Source organism: Halichoerus grypus, chromosome 12 (genome assembly GCF_964656455.1).
Source record: "Halichoerus grypus chromosome 12, mHalGry1.hap1.1, whole genome shotgun sequence".
In the NCBI taxonomy this organism is placed as follows: domain Eukaryota; kingdom Metazoa; phylum Chordata; class Mammalia; order Carnivora; family Phocidae; genus Halichoerus; species Halichoerus grypus.
This window is the reverse complement of record NC_135723.1, coordinates 1,028,883-1,048,105: the sequence shown is the minus strand read 5'-3', so window position 1 is coordinate 1,048,105 and position 19,223 is coordinate 1,028,883. Positions and strand designations below refer to the sequence as shown.

Genomic DNA, 19,223 nt, shown 5'->3' with positions numbered 1-19,223 from the left:
ACCGGGCGCTGCGACTTGCACACGATTACATGGGATGAAACAAAACGGAGGCGGGCGGGCAGCGGTCCTGGGACAAGCGGCAGGACAAGGGAGGGCAGGCCGCGAGGCCGCGTGGACGGAGAACCTGCAGCACCGGCTGCTGCCAGAGGCTGGGGGCGGGGAGCCGGTGGGGACGCAGACCGGGCGGGCGGGCTGCAGCCTCGAGGACGGTGTGGGGCGCACTGAGGACAGACTGCGGCACGGAGGACCGGTGAGGAGGGACGCACGGGGCCGCGGTTGCAGACAACAGAGCTGTTCAAGAAGGTGACAGGGGCACGAATCCCCAGGGCCTCGCACAGAACCGTCCCCCCCAAACACGGGTGAGCTCGCCGGCACACCGGGGACACCAGGCTCACGTCCGCCTGCCGAGCTCACATCTCAAAGGACGCGGGAACGTACCACCAGGACAGCGCCCCTTCCACACCGAGCAGTCGGAAAACCGCCGTCCCAGTGAGGGTCCAGGGAGCCGCCCGAGTCCTATGACCACGCTAAGCCTGTCACCCCCGTGTGACCCGGCCATCCTCCTGTGACCCTCTAACCCCGCTGTTGTCCCCTCGCTGGAGCACGCATCGCCTGAAGCAGGTGCAGGGCTGGGAGGACCTGCTTCCGCGGTGCCCGTACCGGCCTCCCCGGGGGCAGGGTTCAGCATGGCCGTGCCGGGGGCCCGGGCCGTGTCTTCTGTCCTCTCCGACCATCCGCTCCACCTGGGGATCAGTCGAGCTCACTGTGGAGCTGCGTGTCGGAGGCGGCAGGATGCCCGGCACGGGTGAAACGACTCAGTACTGAAACGCATGCTGCACGTGCTTAACACGCCCACAAGCACCGTCGTGGGCGCTCTTCCAAACATCCAAACAATCCGGCGTCACCGCACAGAGCACACGGCTTTTCCCGGTCGACACGTCACCGGTCTGGCTCTGCGTGCCCACGCCCGGCCTCCATGTACCGTTTGGAAGGCAAGGGAACCAGAGAGACCCAGGACGTCCTCCCGGGACGGCACCAACCCTCCTGAGACGAGACGCCCTCCATCCCGGCGCCCCCAGTCCCCACACGGAGGGGCCGGCACCGCGGACAGCCCCACACTGGGGCCGGGACGTCACCAGACACGGCTCTTCCACAAAGTAAGGCCTCAGCCGGCCAGGAGTGGCAGTTGGGGAATGTGGTGTCCCCAGGGAGGCTGGGGCAGAGGTGGGACACAGGCCACGGGGCAGACCGTGGGGTCATGGGAGAAGCGGCCAGCAGAGTGAGGGCAGACCGGGTCACCCCTCTACACACACCCTCGTCACTCCTGCCCTTCCCTCCGGCCATGATGACCCACCCAGGGAGACTGAGGCCCAACTGGCCGATCACTGAGTGCCTGCCTGCCCCGTCCACACCGTTGAAGCTGCCCACGTGGAGAAGGAGTCGGCGTCCAGCAGGCAGGGTGAGGTGGGGGCAGGGACCTTCGGGGAGGGGGGCGTCCTCCGCCTGGCGTTCGGCATTCCCCAGCCAGGGGCTTCCGTGCGCCCCACCGCCTGCCCACCTGCCGTCCCCTCCCTCCCTCCCTCACCCCCACCCCCGGGATCAGGCGCAGCCACCGCCCAACGGGCCGCAGAGAGGTTTCACCACCGGCCACCTAATCAGTGATCAGTGACGAGGGTGACAACGCAGAGAAGCGTGCCCAGAGTCACCTGCCGGCAGGTGTGGCCCAGACGGGGTGTCGGTTCACACCGGCAGCCAAAGGGACTGCCACGGGCGAGACAGGCCGAGGGGGCCCCGAGCTCGGGGAAGGGCGTGTTGGGGTCCAGACCGAGCACCCCAAGAGCCGCAGGCTGGCAGGGCCGCACGGCAAGGCTGGGGCAGGAGCTCCAGGGCTAGTGAGGGAGGGGGCCAGCGCAACGCTGCTGCCTCTCCCCTCTGGCCTCTGGGGTTGAGGATCTGCCGGGAGGCCGGCCTGTGGAGGTCAGTGCCCTGAGACGCTGCTCACAGGCCCCCTCTCCCCGCCTCTCTCTGAGGAAACCCAGCCCCCCCCGGCCCCCCCGTTCCAGCTGCTCACTCCGGGGCTCTCAGGGCTGCCAGCCCCGGCCCCTCCTCATTGCTCCCCGGCCACGTGAGGGCTGCCACCCCCATCGCTCCTTGACCCCACACCTGACTCAGGACACCCGGTCAGGCCCTGGGATGCTGCCCACGGGCATGCCACGCCCCCCCGCATCCTTCCCGCTCTTCGCTCCTGCCTCGGTTGCTCAGCACTCCACCAGTGGACCCCCACGAGGGCGTCCCAGTGAGCAAGGCCCTGTGCCCTGGCCTCTTCCTTGGGCTGCTGTCCCAGCCAACACCTCCAGAGCCCATGGCACGTGGCCGCACAAACCCATCCTCTGGCCGAGGACTGGTCCTCACCGCGCCCACCAGCATCCACTCCACAGACACACCGGCACTGAGGAGGGGGCGGCCCCAGGCTGAAGGGGCCAGTGCACACGCTGCAGCCCCGCGCTCCCGGCCTCCATGCACCTGCCCCACGCACCTGGACTCCACGCACCTGCCCCACACACCTGGACTCCACGCACCTGCCCCACGCACCTGGCCTCCTTGCAGCTGCCCCACGCACCCGGCCTCCTTGCACCAGCCCCACGCACCCGGCCTCCATGCACCTGCCCCACGCACCCGGCCTCCATGCACCTGCCCCACGCACCCGGCCTCCATGCACCTGCCCCACGCACCTGGCCTCAGCCCTCCTTGGCCCCACCAGCCCACCTTCCCTCACAGCCACCCAGGCTTTGAGCCCAGGCTCAGGTCCCAGTGCCCAGCCTGTCCTTCCAGCCCCTTCCAGGCCCCTCTGGCCTTTGCCGCACACCTGGCCCCACCTGCTCCGGCCTGTGGAGGTGGGACCCCACCCCTAGGCCAAAGACCCCCAATCCGCACCTTCATCCTGGCCCCGCCCCAGCCACTGCGCCTCTCCCGCTGGGTGTCTACTCAGCCCTGCATGGGACAGGCACTGACCCCTTCCACCACTCACCCCAGCAGCCGCTCCCGCCTCAACTGACCAGGGCCCCAGAACCCCCAGGCATGGCCCATTTCCACCATCACACACCCTCGGGGCTCCACTTTCCACAGATGGGCCGCCTGCCCACGCCCACCACCTCCTGCCATGCTCCTGAGACCCCTTCTCAGATGGGCCTGTCTCTGCTCCAGCCACCTGGCCCAGAAGCTCCCTGGGCCCCCAGCCCTCCTGTCCTGGCCTGCCTTGCTCAGAGCCTCTCCCTGGGCAGGGGCCCTCTTCCCATGGCGCCCAGTTCACGCCCAGCCTCCAAGAGCTCAGCTCAGACATGACCTTCTCAGAGCAAGGGACCCAGAGCTTCCTGGAAGCCGGCTCTGTGCTCCTTCCTTCTGTTGCTTTCAACAACAGTTACCAGCTTCCAACACACGATGGTTCACTCACCTACCACCTTCCCCACCCGCTGTCTGCCCCTCCAGGGGGTCTCGGCCTGTTGAGCCCGCCAACGGACCCCCGAGGCTGGGATGAAGCCTCCCGTGAAACCGGCGCCCTGGTGTTTGTTGAATGAATAACTAAGGGCACATGGGCGCAAGGGGCCAGGCCAGGCCCTGCTGGCAAGGACAGATCTGCACTGCTCCAGCCTGTCCGACGGGACCCCGCGAGACGTGTTCCAGGCCTCACATCTGTGATCAGGTGGGTGGGTGGGCAGTGACCCCCACTTTCCCATGACCCACAGAGGGGCACAGAGGCAAGGCCTCGACCAGCCTGACATCTGAAGTGACACGGCTTCTCGAGCAGGCTGAGCCTGGGCAGAGCCCCGGTGGCGTGGGGACACGGCCCGCAGACACGTGCGTATACGGACCAGATCTCACAGCCCTGGATCAGCACTGGGGGAGGGCAGGTCCTTGTCCCTCCTGGGCCCTCCCCGCCTGCCTCCTGCAGGCCGGCAAGACAGAGGAGACTCTCAATTTCCACCTGCACCCCACTTTTCCTACGTGGGCCATGAAGGACACCACGGGAAGAACTCCAGACCTGTGCTGGCACAGGGGGCCTTGGTGGCCTGAGGCCTCTCCTGGTTCCCGAAAGCTCCAGCACCCCATGGCCCTTCCTTACGGGGAGGAGCAGGGTCAGCACGAACCTATCCAGAGTACTTTCCCTTACTCCTGGTCCCACAGGTCACAGGTGGGGGAAAATAAGGTCCCCATGCTCAGCCCACGCCCCACCCGGCTTCTCCACACTCCTGGCTGGTCTCCTTTCCGGAGGTGAAACCGGGGCTGGGGTGTGACCGTGGGCCGGCTCTCACAGCCTGGTGAGCAAGCAGACTTGGGCCCGTCTGGGCTCAGACTCCTCACTGCATCCTCCTGCTGGTCCCTGCATCGAGTGAACTCTCCAGACAATCACAGGCCATGAAGACAGAGGCCCGGGTTCAAACCCAGTTCTGCCCACTGCCGCGGGACCACACACCTTCACCTGCGAAGTGCTGATGTGGGATAACACACCCTGTTCCTGGCCACTTCCCAGTGAATGAAGACGCCAACAAAGAAATGCTTCACCACATTACCTCCTTCAATAATCAGGGTTTTACCAGCTACAATCAGATCTGTAGAGATACACCCCCTCATTCCAATCATCCACCCACCCATCCACGCATCCATCCATTCATCCATCCATCCACCCATCCATCCACCCATCCATTCATTCATCTATCCATCCATCCATCCACCCACCCATCCATCCATCACTCATGCACCCATCCATGCAACTATCCATCCATCCAGATCATCCATGCATACTTCCATCCACTCATCTAACCATCCATCCATCCACCCATCCATCCACCCATCCATCCATCCTCCTCCCATCCCCCCACCCATCCATCCATCCATGCACCCACCTATCCATGTCATCATTCCTTCCATCCATCCATCATTCATGCACCCATCCATGCATCCATCCATCCATATCATCCATCCATCCATCCCCACCCACCCATCCATCCATTCATGCACCCATCTATCCAACCATCCATCCATTCATCCATCTATGCACCCATCTATCCATCCATATGTAGATACATACACCCGTTTACTCATCCACTCATACATACACCCATTTACCCATCCACTCAAACACAACATGAGCTGGGCTTTGGACGTGTGCACTCCAGGCTGTTCAAGCCCGCTTGCTGTGTAGGCACCACACTGACCCCTCTGGGAACTATCCAGGACACGTCTGAAGCGGTAATGGACATGGCACATGGGGAAGCGGACTCTGGTCAGGGAAGCGGCATCGCTGTGAATGACCAAACCCCTGAAAGCCGTCAACCAGGGCGCCTGCTTCCTGCAGGAAAAGCAGCCCACAGCATTTCCGCATCTTCTGTCCTCCTCCCACCTGACTGCAGAGCACGGGAACCACGGGACTGGAAAGCGTGGTCTTCCGCTGCCTCAGCAGGAAGTCCTGCTCCGTCAGCCCCACTGAGCGCAGACCGAGGGACGCAGCCTTGGATCGTCAGCCGGGCACACGGACTGTAGGGGGCACGTGGGGCAGCCGTGGCCACAGCAGCGGGGAAGCCGCTCGGGGTCCCTCCTGTGTTCCCAGGAGGGGCAGGGAGGGGTCAAAGCAGACCCCTGCCCTGTGGACCTGGGCAAACTGCCAGGGGGACAGGCTCTGCGGAGGGAAGGATGGGATCACCCGGACACAGGTGTGCACGGCCGGGCAGGCTCATCAGCCCTCTGGCCCCAGGTGAGCAGCCAACCCCCGCCCCGCAGTGGACACCTGGGTCCCTCGGATGGTCGGGAGGGCCGGTGTAGAGACGGGAGAAGCCAGCAGGTGCCTGGGGCCCCTGCCTTTGGCCAGCATGAACTGTCCCGATGTCCACCATGGCGGGCAGGCCCCTCTCACCCTGGCCATGACTGTGTGGGGGACACAAGCTCTGAGTAGAGCCTCACGGGGATGAAAAATGACCAGGACTGGGTCTGGCACGTGGAAATGATTCCACTCCCGCCGTGACCCCAGAGCTACAGACCCGACCAAGAGGTTAAGGGCCACCACCTGAGGGCCAAGTTGGGTCGGTAGTTATTGGAAAGCAGGAGACCACCTTGTGTCTGGGGCTCCTGCCCCGAGGGGCCAGGCTGGGGGCTTCCCAGGCGTCCGCGCTGCCGGTCAGGGACGGTACTGAGAAGCACGGCTTCGATCACCGCAGGACACGGCGGCCCACGGTACCCCCTGCACCCGTGATCTTTCCGTGGCATTCTCAGGGTGCTGGGCAAAGATCCCGGCAGGTACGCCTCTGACCCTGTCCTTCGCGTCCCCACAGTTGGCTTGCAGAGCAGAACCCTCCGCCATCATGCAGGAACGCACGGGACTGCTCTCTGGAGGCGGGGCCCTCACCCACCGCCCCCACAGCCGGGGCTGGGATCACGGGCCGGCTCTCGGCAAGTTCTCTGGCAGGGCTGGGAGCCCGGGTCACATGAGCATGTGGTGCGCACGAGGAATTCCGAACAGTGGCCTGCATTTCATCGTCCTGCATCCCCGCCAGGCCTCCCGGGCCCACCGCCTCCCGCCTCTCTGAGCTCACCCCGGAGCCATGCCTCGTCCCGGCGGCCTGGGCCCCCCAGCTGCCCCCAAGCCTCCCCTGCCTCTTAACACGGTCCTGCAGCTCTCGGAGCGCGGGGACAGGTGCTTTCTCCGCAAGTGCCTGCCCTGCTCGGCACGATGGCTTCGCACCCGCAGGACGGGGCTCCCTGCCCCCAGGGGGTACGCGCCCCGTCTCCACACACACCTGTTCCATAAACCGTGTGCTGCACGGGGGCCCACAGTGATGTGCATTGTGCTGGCCAGAGGCAGCATCTTGAATTTTACAATCACTGAGAAGCTTGAGATAAATAACTGAGAACAAGCTTCAAAACCCACGGGCCATTGTTCAGGCCCTGCGACGCCCAGGAGGCCGAGCAGGGACCGCGAGCTTCGGCAGGTGCGGGCCCAGGGTGGGTGGAAAGTGTCTGCAGACCGACTGGACACACCGTGGCCCAGGGCTGCAGGGGGCCAGGCGCGCACGGCTTCTGGAATTCACAGAGCCCACCACAGTTAGCAGGGAAGACGTGGTTTACAGACGGACACAGGGAGGGAACCCCAGCTCCCCCCAAGCCATCTCTGGGTCCAGGCACTCGGGGACGGGCCTCGGGGCTCCCGTGGCTTCAGGGCTGCCAGGCTTGTCGCTGGCAGGGGAGGATGACCATGGCCTCACGCTCCCTTGTCCTCCCCACAGGACAGGAGTGGAGGCTGGGAGTAAGGAGGCCCAGGGCAGGCAAGGCCCGAGTGGGAGGTGGGCCCAGCGCCAGGCTGAGAGTGATAGAGGAGGGACCACCGGGACAGGGGTAGCAGATGTTCTCAGGACAAGCGGACGCGGGATTAGGACCCAGTCACAAGTTCTGGGGAGTCAGGAAGCACACACGATACAGGGTTCCAAGGAGAACGTAAGCAGAATGTTGACACAGATGGACTGACGTGGGATCCACACAGCAGCAGAGACCCTGGCCACCGGCCAGACGCGAGGCCGGGAGGGTCAGCGCTGGAGGAGGGAGCTGGGGCCACGGGGGCATCCGGAGGGGCTTAAACGGGAGACCAGGAGCCGTCTTCTAAAGGCAGCAAACACTGACCCCCAGCCCTTGAAATAAAAACTGTAAAGAAGCGGAAACCTCCCTCTCGAGAGTTTCCTCATCCTCCTAGCTTCCCTCCTCCCATCTTTGGGGTGAGGTCCCAAACGTGAACGAGGAGTCCCCTGGGCACAAACAGCTGCTGTGTTCTTCTGTCAAGGTGAACAACCGGTCAGTGCTCCATCCCCCTCTGCCAGGGTCTGGGCCCCCTCCCGAGCGCAGTGAGCAGCCAAGGACTGCCTGTGCCCCACCCCGCCCCCATTCCTCCCAGGAACCCCCCCCCACATCTATTTGCTGCAAAGGTATCCTGGTAGGAGGGGTTCTAACCCACCGCAGTTAGGGTACCCAAGGGGCGTCCTCGCCAACAAACTCCATGTTCAGACGTCCAGAGGGCCGCTCACCCAGCTGGAAGACCACCGCCCCCAGTGAGCTAGGGTCCCCCACCCCGCACAGGAGAGCCCCTCAGAGGGATTTCTTGCGACGGGAGATCTTTGGAAGCAGGTACACTTCGGGAAGACTGGGTGGGGTCACTCCACCTGGAGAGTCCCGCGGCTCGCCCCTCCGTGTCAACCATTGGGACCCGGCGTCCCCATGTCTTTGCAGAGAGTAAACTGTCACATCCCCCAGCCACCTAATGACACAAACCCACCACTCTGGAGGTTTTCCCCAGAGTCACTGTCTGAACTCATGGCCACAGGCGTGCGGAACACGGTGGCCGTGTGGCTTAGCACCTGCCACGCAGAAACGAGAAGGGAGGCGGGCAAGGCTCACTGTGAGCCTCCCAGAGACAAAGGTGACCCCAGGCTGTAGCGTCAGGCATGGGAGGGGGGGAGGAATCACTGGCCACACAGCCCAGATGCCACCCTGGGCCCCCCTCCCAAGGGGCCCGGTCCGTGGGTCCACAGGGACAGTGAGGTCACCGTTCGCACAGGAAGGACACGGCAGAGGTCACCAAGCGGGCTCTCCAGGACAGCACCTGGACCAGGTGAGTGAGCAGCCGTCCAGACAGAAGTGCCCCCAGCGGACGTGGGCCACCCTGGCCCAGCCCAGTGAGCCCCGGGCTGCTTCGGAGGAAGGGCCCGGCCCACAGATGGCAGTGGGCACGCAGATAACTGCCCAGCCTCCCCGGGGGCCACACTCGGACTTTAAGGCTGGACAGGGACACAGGAAAGAAGCTGCCTGATGTGCGTTCTCCCAGACGGCCGTGTTGTTCTCAGAGGGGCCCCTTGGAAGGGGAAACATAACCCAAAAACATAACCCAAAACACGTCTGTACCAACTGAGAAAAAGCACCTTAAAATTTAGCCAGTCACTGCCCATTGCCTCCCAGTGATCCCTGCACGCCCCCACACCCCGTGGTCACTGCCCCCACCCCCGTGGTCCCTCCCGCCATACCCCATGGTCTCTGCACCCACCCCCTGGTCACTGCTCCCATGTTCATGTGCTCACTGCACCCCACGTCCCGGTGGTCACTGCCCCCACCCCCGTGGTCACTCCCCCACACCCCCTTGGTCGCTCCCCCAACACCCCCATGGTCACTGCATCCCACATTCCGTGGTCTCCAGGACAGCATCCCCCCCATAGCAGAACCCTGGGCTCTGCCCACTTCTCAGGCTGACCTCTCACCTGGCTCATTCTCCCTTCACCCTGTGTGCTGGGCATGGTCACATTACGTGCACGCACACAGGCACGTGCCCCCACCGTGCATGCAGCGTGCAGCTCTGGGGAGACCGTGCTCTCCCCCGGGACTGCCCCTCCCACGGCGGCCTCTGCCTGAAGGGTTTCCCTCTGTCCACTGACCCCAATCCCGAGGCACCCCAAGATCACCCCTCTTTAGCACTCAAACCTCTCCCCTGAACTCGCTCCAGTTTCAACCCGCCCCGCACACCGCCCAGTACAGGGCGGGGGCCTCGCCTTCGGGGAGCGCAGGTGGGCCAGCTCGCACTCACTCAGGGCAGCTCGTCCACAGGACAAAGAGGGGGAGCTCTGCCCACACAGCAGAGCCCCCACCGCACACAGCGCATCCCGTTTGCTAAATCAACACACTGTCCCCAGCCTCACAAAGTGTCGTGTGTCTGGTCGGTGGGCTCCCTCTCACCCCGCACGCACTCAGAGGGGACCCGTCCGGTCCTGCCTCCCCATGTCCCCCCCCCCCCGGCGGGGTGGTGCTCCGGGTCTGGCTTTTCCACATCGCTCACGAGTGTGTTTCTAAATTAACGTCATTGCTTGTGAGCTTCTCTGTGGTTGAACTAATAAGAGTGCCCTGGGATGAGCATCGTCTGAAAGAGGAAGGGCAGGACGCAGACGTGTCCAGGCTGGGGCTGGCGCCCTGCGGACCTCGCTACTCAGTGTGTGTTTGACGTTTCCACGATAAAAACAAAACAAGAACAGATATTTTTTTTAAAAAAAACAATTCTGATGGGCTCTCGTGAGCTCCTGCCTTGGGTCTCCCATCCCCTGAAGCGAAGGACCACCGGGCTGTGGCCACCACACCCAGGAGCCGATTCCCAGGGGCTCCCGGCGAAGTCAGGGTGGGGTTTCCTCTGTGGCCCCTGACGGCTTTACCAGGGCAGCTCCTGGCGTGAGGGCCTTCTGCCCCAGCCCAGGCTCACCTACCTGCTGGGCCACGGCCCCCTCCACGCCACAGGACAGCTGGGCCTCTGTGTCCCCAACCGCCTGGCCACAGCCCTGGGACGTTTCGACGTCTTCCTGTACCTTTGGACCCCCAGACACTCACTCTAGCCACAGAGGGGCTCTCCCGTCACTGCCCATGTCTGATGCCTGTCCCCAATGGGCTTTGGAAATGAGCCCCACCCCACGGCCCCCGCAGAGCACAGTCAGATTGCGGGAGACGCCCTGATGTCTGGTAAGTGCAGGTCTGCTGCAAATAAGAATCAGAGATATTCTGAAACCCTCAGGCTAAACGGATGCATCCTGGAACGTGCTCCCTGGCTGGCCCTTCATGCAGCTGGGCGCGGTCCGCCATCCACGAGTGAGGATCCCAGATCCCTCTGGTCACAGCTGCCTCCCGAAGGCAAGGCGTTAACAAGAGAGCGCCTCCCTCACACAGGAAACCAGGCAAAGACATGGAGAAATGCGCACCAACAGCCCCACAGAAGGTCACCAGGCGGGGTCGCCGTGGCACGGGTCTGGAGAACCTTCCAGAGCAGATGCCCTCGCCCAGATGCGAGCATGGCGCGAGGCTGCCAGTGCAGATGTGCGAGCCCCCCGCCCCCCCAGAAGAGCTCACATTCACACGGGCGACGGCGCTGGGAAGCCCGCGCACAGGGAGGGCCTCCCGAGAACAAGTCAGCGCCAGCCGGCAAGAGGAGCTCCAGGAGGGCTGGGGTCCCAGGCACGGCCCAGCTTCAGGGGGGCAGGCCCGGCCATGCTCTCCTCGTCCAGAGTGCCGTGTCTCGTGTCCCCAAACGTGGGCTTGTGGTGCCTCGGGGCCCACATGGGCCACTGTGCCAACCACCAGGCCGGTCCCTCCCTCCGAGGCGGCCACACCCCTGGAAGGCCGGGGGTCTACTTGAGCAAAGGAAAAGCCGGGCCCAGACACCTGCTCTGCCCTTTAGAATCAAGACAGGAAGCTGCCTTCACGCTGGGAAGGGCCTACGGACGACGTGCACCTGCTCTGCTGCAGAATGTGATGGCCGGAGGGGGGCTCCCTGCACTTCTGGTGACCCCCGACACACCATGGGCCATGGCCCCTGTCCTCAGGTCCCTCACCTGGTCGGGCATCCTGTCCCTGTGGGCTGGGTATCCTCGTATGGGCATCCCGTCCCCCCGCACCCAGGTCCCTCCATGGGCGTCCTGTCCCCCTGCACCTGGGTCCCTCACACAGGCGTCCTGTCCCTCTGCACCCAGGTCCCTCCATGGGCGTCCTGTCCCCCTGCACCTGGGTCCCTCACACGGGCGTCCTGTCCCTCTGCACCCAGGTCCCTCCATGGGCATCCCATCCCCCTGCACCCTCCATGGGCGTCCTGTCCCTCTGCACCCAGATCCCTCACACGGGCATCCTGTGCCCCCACACCTGGATCCCTCACACGGGCGTCCCATCCCCCTGCCACCAGGTCCCTCCATGGGCGTCCTGTCCCCCTGCACCTGGGTCCTTCACATGGGTGTCCTGTCCCTCTGCACCCAGGTCCCTCCGTGGGCATCCCGTCCCCCTGCACCCTCCATGGGCGTCCTGTCCCTCTGCACCCAGATCCCTTACACGGGCATCCTGTGCCCCCGCACCCGGGTCCCTCATACGGGCGTCCTGCCCTCCCGCCACCAGGTCCCTCCATGGGCGTCCTGTCCCCCTGCACCCGGGTCCTTCACACAGGCATCCTGTCCCTCTGCACCCAAGTCCTTCCATGGGCATCCCGTCCCCCTGCACCTTCCATGGGCATCCTGTCCCTCTGCACCCAGGTCCCTCCATGGGCGTCCTGTCCCTCTGCAGCCGGGTCCCTCACATGGGCATCCTGTCCCTCCACACCTGGGACCCTCCATGGGTGTCCTGTCCCCCCGTACCCGGGTCCCTTCCCTGGGATCCCTCAGTAGCTTGATTAGGACACTATGGGCCTGTGGCAGCCACACTGCGCACACGGTCACCGTGGACTGCTCCTACCTGGTCAGGCCCCCCCTCCCAGCCCCACTCCCCACCAAGGGGAGCGCCCCAACTCCAGACCTAGACTCACAACAGCCCTGCTGCTGTCCCTCCACCCAAGCTATAGGCCCACAGACCCCGCCACAAGCCTGGAGCCAGGTGGGTCCTGGATGCTGAGAGCAAAGTAAGCGGCCTCAAACCCACACATCCAGACCCTGCAGGTCTCACGGGACGCAGGCGTCCGAATGCTACCAACACACGCACATGCACACATGTGTGCGTACACACACTCACGTGCACCCTAGGATGCACATACACGTGCACAAAATTCATACGTGTGCCCACTAAGCTGCACGCACATTACACGTGTGCTGAGTCCTACATGCGTGTGCACACGTGTACACGCACACTCGCGTGTGCACACACAGAGGCCCCACACGGACAGCACTGGGAAGCAGGAAGCCCTTCCCTCATCAGCTGGGTGCCTTCCTCCCGGTGAGACCCCAGCACCTCAGAGATCAAAGCAGATCCTGCCACCCCCAGTCCAGGAGCACAGGGTCCAGGGTCTAGGGAACAGAGGAAGATCCAGGGAGGATCCAGGTACCGCAGTAAGGGACAGCCTGTCCCACCCCTCACCCCATGCATCGGGAGCCTCAGGGGCATGGACCCAGGCTGGGCAGGGGGCCTGGCCCTTGTCACTGTCCTCACGCTCTAGCCCGCTCACCCGACCTCCCCACCCAGATGAAGCCCAGGCTGGCTCCCTTCCTGGGTGGTCTCTGATGCCTCCCAAGGTCACGGACTGGAGGGCCCTGCGCCCCATACCCTTCCTATGAGAACGTGGTGGTGTCACTGCAGGTGGGGACCGTGGCAAGCAGACATTTCCCCAAGGACACCACTCTGGTCTGAGCCAGGCAGCAGCACCCAGGCCCACTTGTGGGACCCCTGCTCCCCACTGCATCCCAGGGACCCCCAAACAGAAACCCGATCAGACCCCTCTGCTAAAAAGGCTTGCAGGGCCCGGCACTGTTTTACAAAGAAACAGGAAATACTCTATGTGCCCCCCCAACTGCCCTTTCTTGCACGCCCACCTCCCTGGCTGAGCCCCAGGCCTCGTCTGTCCGGGATCTTGGCTGGAGCACACTGACCTCAGGAAGCCACCCTGAGCCCTCCCTCTGCCCTATCTCCTTCACACGCCCCCGAAGGTCACATGGACTCCCCCCCAACACAGACTGCAGTCCCAGGTGTTGGCCAGCGTCCCCCCACAAACAATAAATTCCCAGAGCACAGGGGTCTCGGTCCCACTGGGCCCCCCAGCCCCTAGCCCGCGGCCTGGCCCCCAAGCGTGGATCACAGAGCTATCCAGAAAAGGCGCCCCCAGCGGGTCCACCGGTGGGGCTGGACTCCAGCCCACGCACAGTCCCTGGGTCCTGCAGCGGCAGAAGCACCCCTACCTGGCACCTGCTGGGGCAGCAAAAAATAGTCCCCAGGACTCTGCTCCGAGCAGGTGCCAGCCCTCGTCTGAAGCCGGGATGTGTCCCCTCAGCGTCCAGGCCCCATTTCCCGTCAGCCCAGTTCCTGTGCCCTGGCCTGAGCCATTCCAGGTACTTCTTCAAGTTAGGGCCAACTGCTCTGGAGGGAGGCTAACAGGAGTCTCCAAGGAAGCAGACCAGGTTATGGGCAGGGAACCCAGGGACCCCCCGGGCAGATGTGGGAGTGCAGCCCGTGGGGGATCGGGTGTTCCTAGCAGGGCGCCCGCTGGACACGGACCTGCAGGCCTGGAGGAGACACCTACCACCACCTGGGGCTCAGGGAGTGTCAGGGCCCTGAGCGTGCAGAGTGACGGAAGCCCGAGGTGGAAAGATTTGAGCCCTGCCCAGCGACCAGAGGCCTGGAGAAAGAGGGTCCAGCCAAGGCCAAGGAGGCTGTCTTTGGGGTCACTCCTCACCAAGGCAGAGAAACCCACTCCTCGCCTTCACACGGCCTGGTGGGAGCCAGGAGGACCCACCTGTCTCCCTCCCGCTTCCAGCCCCCACCTAGCAGCCCTGGGTCAGCCAAGGCAGGTGGATGCACCAGCAGGTGAGCAAACAAAGTGACGGGGGCCCAGCCAAGATGGGGGAGGGGGAGGGAGGTAGCAGCGGGGGAGAGAGGCCAGCCTGGGTAAAGGGCCCGGCTGCCTGCCGGTGCAGGGCAGCAGGGGCAGGAGGCCTGCAGAGGGGGTCCAGCCGAGGCGGAGCCTAGCTGGAGGAAGGGCCCTGCTGGGTGAGGGCCCAGCCGGGAAGCGAGGGCAGCAGGGGCGCGGCCTGTGGGGGTGGGGGCCAGGGGAGCGGTGCTGGGGCCCAGCCAGGTGGGGTGCGGGCTGGGGGTACCTAGAGGAGGCAGGGGGCGGGGCCAGGCCGGGGGCGGGGCGGGGCTGAGGGAGTGACGGGGGAGGTCGGCGGGGGCGGGGCCAGACCGGGGCGGGACGCGGCGGAGGGAGTGACGGTGGGGGGTGGCCGGCGGGGGGGCGGGCGAAGGGAGTTACGGGCGGGGGGGGGGGGGGGGTGGGGGGGGAGGGTGGCCGCCTGGAGCGGGCCCGGCCCGGGGCGGGGCATAGGTCGGGACGACTCCCGGGAGCCGGAGAGCCGGAGCGCGGGGAGTGGGCACAGCCCGTGGGGGAAGCGGGCAGCGCACGTCTGGGGCGGGCCCTGCTGTGGGCAGCCTGGGCACCTGGGCTCTGAGGGCGGTGACATCGCTCCACCTGCTTGCAGCACTCGAGCTCTCCCCAGAGCTCAGACGACCTGGAGGGGCACAGGGGAACTCCCGCCAGCCTCCACTTGCCCACCACGATGGTGCTTTTTGTTGCCCTGCCTGAGTCTCAGACCTGGGGAGGGAGGGGGCATGAAATACGTCACTTACATTGACAGGCAACCAAACAACACCATTTTGCACAGGGCAGTGGCCCCTGGATGGGTCCAAGAAGATACAGTCATCTCGCCCCACCCTGGCCAAGAAGTGGGCACTGGGGGCCGCGGGAGGGAGGGAGGGGGGCGAGGGAGAGGCCGCCCAGGAGGAAGCTGGAGCTGGCCAAGGCGCACACGCAGGGCCGGTGAGGAGCAGGGCCCCGGGGGGTCTCCTGTAGGCGCACCTGAGCCAGCTGCTTCTCTCCAGACACACCCCGCTGCCCCCACCACCACTCCAAGGCCATGACCTTGGCATGCACACTTCTGACTCTGCTTCCCCACCACTGCCCCCCAGTCCCCAAGCACAGTCACTCCCTCCTCAAGCTGTACCCTTCAAGTCCCCGAGTGCCACCACCAGGGAGCAGGGGTCAGAGGCGTGGCGTCTCCCCCTTTCCTCCTCCTCACCCCCCATGCCCCCCTGCCCCACCCCAGGTCTCCAGCCCGCCCCAGCCGAGCATGCCTGCCCTACTGCCCCAGAGCAGACCTCAGGGGTTCCCCAACATGATGCCTTCGGTTCTGACACATGGCTCAGTTAAATAAAAACGAATTTCTGTGCTTCGCGTAGATACAATCCATAGGGGGCAAGGGGCAGGAAGAGGGAAGGGGCCCAGTCTGGTCAGTATTTACGAGGCTCCTCCTGGGGGCTGAGCTGGGCTGGGGGGGGATGAGACCCTCTCCCTAAACTCCTTGCACCCTAGCTGAGAGCAGAAGCAGGAGCCCCTCCCGGGGAAGGGTGGCAGAGCAGCACCCCGAATTTCAACCGTGCAGTCCCCGACCTCCTGGGTGCTCTCAGCCTGTCAGCCTGGGCCGGCCTGGGCACCACAGGGTCCCCAAAGCACGCGGCCTACATCCCAGAGCTCCGCACACCAGGGCGGTGCAGGACTGCTGCAGGAACCTCCCGGAGCCTCCCTGTGGAGGGGCAGAGGCTCTGGGGGCCTCCCGTGTGACCCCCGGCCTCCGTGCCCCGAGCAGGAGCACCTCTGTCCCTCCTGCGGCTCGGACACTCCACCCAGGAAGTACAGCAAAGGCAGAGAGGGCCTCGGTCACCCGTCACCCTGTCCTTCTGGGCCTCCACCTCACGTCCTGCCCCAGACCAGCTCCCGAAGAACATGGGGCCGTCTGCACGTGACCGCACTGCAGGGCAGCCGGGAGGGGCTGGAGCAGCCGGGAGTGGCGTGGCTCCCACCTTGCCCACTGGCCTCCCGGCCCACGCGCAGACTCCATCCCCGGGGCAGCACCCACGCCCCTCACCACGTTTGTCTGAGCCCACCGCATCTGTCTGTCCACATCCCCACCACCGGGAGCGACGCGCGGACCTGAACAGGGACGTTCTAAAGATGCCAGAACAACTTGGAGGAGGCAGGAGACTCTGCATGTTTGCTTTTCCAACAGGAGTTTTCCACCTGCATGCTGGCTCTGCAGGTCAGGGAAACTGAGGCTCTGTGCGGGAAGGCTGTGCGCTGCCCAGCGAGCCAGCAGCAGCCAACCCCAGACGTCTGCTCCCTAAGAATCCATGCTCTCAGGACAGGCTCCCTTCCCCGGGAACACAGGGGCTCATCTTACCCCGGGAGCAGAGCTCCCTGGGCCCAAGGCACCTATACACGGTCTTTCCTCTCGCTTAGTTCTCTAGAAGGAATGACCAGAAACTGTATAAAAAAATTGTTTCAGAAAGAGACAACAGTACAGCCTTTCACTGAGCCAGCTGAACCCCTAATACATCAGATCTCGGGCCTCCCCTCCCCACCTGGAGCTGACCTGGCCGCTGGGCCCAGAGGGGGAGGCGCCACAGGGTCCCCAAAGTACGGGGCCTACATCCCAGAGCTCCACACACCAGGGCGGTGCAGGATTGCTGCAGGAATCTGTCCATGGCCCCTCTGACCCTGGGTGTCCCTGGCATCACCATCCGAGAGCACCTCCCTGGGTCCTCAGGGGGTCCCCCAGACCCTGCTGTCTGATTCCCCTCACCCCCCCTTTTCCTTCCCAAAGCTTGCTCTGTCCAGCTTCCCCTCCTCACCCCATCTCCCCCATCGCCTCCATCTGCCACATTCTCCCGCTAGATGGGCTCGCCCACCCCATCGGATTCCCCCCCATGCTCCTGCCAAAATGCTGCCAGAGGCACAAACAAAACCCTCCTTCAGGGCCCTCGGAGCCCCAGTGGGCTGGGCTGGGCTACGCTGCCCGGACAGGCTCAGACAGCCCCACACCGCAAAGACATCTGCCTCCAGCCTCCCAGGTCCCCGGCTGGGGAGGAGCCCATGGGAAGCAGGCAGCGTCCTTGTCCTCGCTACGGTCTCACTGGCCCGCCCGGAAGGCAGTGACAAAGTTCGGTTTCGGCCGGCCTTGGTCAGGCCCCGGCAGGGCGGGGGCGGCAAGGACCAGAGCCCCGTTCGACCTTGGCAAACCTGTTTTTCCAGACCAGAGACGGGTCCACGACGGGCACCGGAGAGACTGGTGGGGACCCAAGTCCTTGTCCCCTCCCCACATCCCCGGGGTGCCGCAGGCTGGGAGGGAGACTCTGCCAGCCCCGCGCGAGGTCCAGGCACACTGGAGAGGAGCCCGGAGCTGTGCGCACAGCCAGCAAGAGCCCTGCCCGCCCGGGCCGGTCCCGCGCCCAGTTTCCGTCCCTCCTGCGGGATGCGTGCGGCCAAAAAGCGCCAACCTGGGCTCTGGCGGGGCTTGGCGGCTCACCAGCTGCCTGACCTTGGGCCAATCCTCGCCCTCTCCAGGCTCCCGTCCCCACGGCCCACACCCAGGGGAGCTTTGTGGATGGCAACTCGGAAACGAGCCCGGCCCTAGCGGCCCCCACCGCGTCCTCAGCTCGCTGAGTGACCTTGAACGCCCCCCCACACACACTCGGGGCCTCAGTTTCCCCACCCGCCCAATCTGGAGATGCGCCCCGGCCCCCTGTGTCCCCGGTCCCTCCCGGGCAGGCGTGTATCCCAGACCCGACGGAGGGCGCGCAGCGGCACTTACCGTCCTCCAGAGACGCGGGCGCTTGGCGGGCACCAAGGTGGCCGTGACCAGCAAGTGCGAGGCGGCCACCACGAGCCCGAAGCCGACGGCCAGCAGGCTGCGCACGGGCAGCAGGGCATAGGACACGAAGGTGACCAAAAGGAGCTGCCAAACGCCCTGGTCGGCGGCCGCCGGCCCCGAAGCCGCGCCGCCGTGGGTCCCCGCGGGGCGGCCGAGCGCGAAGGGGCAGCAGAGCAGCGCGAAGGTGAGGCTGAAGAGCAGCGCCAGCTGGCCGACCTGCCGCAGCTGGGGCACCTGCAGCGAGCGCACGTTGGTGACCACGAGCAGCGCCAGGAAGAGCACGCAGTGCGCCGGGTGCGAGCCCCGGGCCAGGCCGGCCGCGGGCCCCGGCGCGCCCAGCAGCTCGGCCAGCGCCAGCGCGCCCGCCAGCCCGCTGAGCACGGCCAGCGCCTTCAGCGTGGCCGCCTGCTCCAGCCGCAGCGTGTAGCCGCGGAACAGCGCCTCCAGCTCGGGGCACGCGAACTCCTCGTCGCACGCCCGCAGCCCGCGCCGGCCGCCCGGCCGGGCCGCCCGCTCGGCGCCCCCGGGCTCGCCCGCGCCGCCGCCTCCGCCGCCGCCTCCGCCTCCGCCTCGGCCGCGCGGCGCCCCCGCCATCTCAGCGCCATGCGGCGGCGGCCGGGGCGCCGGGGCGGGCGGGCGCGGGCGGGAGGCGCGGGGCGCGGCGGGCAGACTCGGGGCGCCGGCTGCCCCGCGCGCGCGCGCGCCCCGAGCGCGGCCCCTCCCGCCGCCGCGCCTGCGCACTGCGCCGCCCGCCCGCCCGCGGTCCTCCGGCGGCCGCGCTGCGACAGCCCCGCCGAGCGCCGAGCCGAGGGGCCGCGTGACCTCGGCGCCCGCCGCGCCCCGAGCCTCAGTTTCCCCGCCGCCGGGCGGCGCAGCCCGCTGGGCCGTCTCTTGGGGCGTGGAAAACGCAGGAATCCTGCGCTGTGCCCTGGGGCGGGGTAGGGGGCTCCATCCTGCCGAACGTGTGACCCCTCCCCCCCAAGTAAGAGCAGGCCC

The 19,223-nt window shown here is 65.8% G+C and overlaps 1 protein-coding gene across 2 annotated transcripts in view; it reads right to left on the bottom strand.

The window, feature by feature from the left end:
- Window positions 1–18,821, bottom strand: part of ADCY1 (adenylate cyclase 1) — a 120,633-nt gene extending 101,812 nt beyond the window's left edge. The window contains exon 1 of one of the 2 annotated variants that reach the window (XM_036066746.2): window positions 18,168–18,821. In XM_036066746.2, the coding sequence (XP_035922639.2) occupies window positions 18,168–18,821 (654 nt within the window). The remainder of the gene's footprint in view (window positions 1–18,167) is intronic. The other variant, XM_078059907.1, reaches the window with a different exon arrangement.
- Window positions 18,822–19,223: the final 402 nt, after the last annotated feature.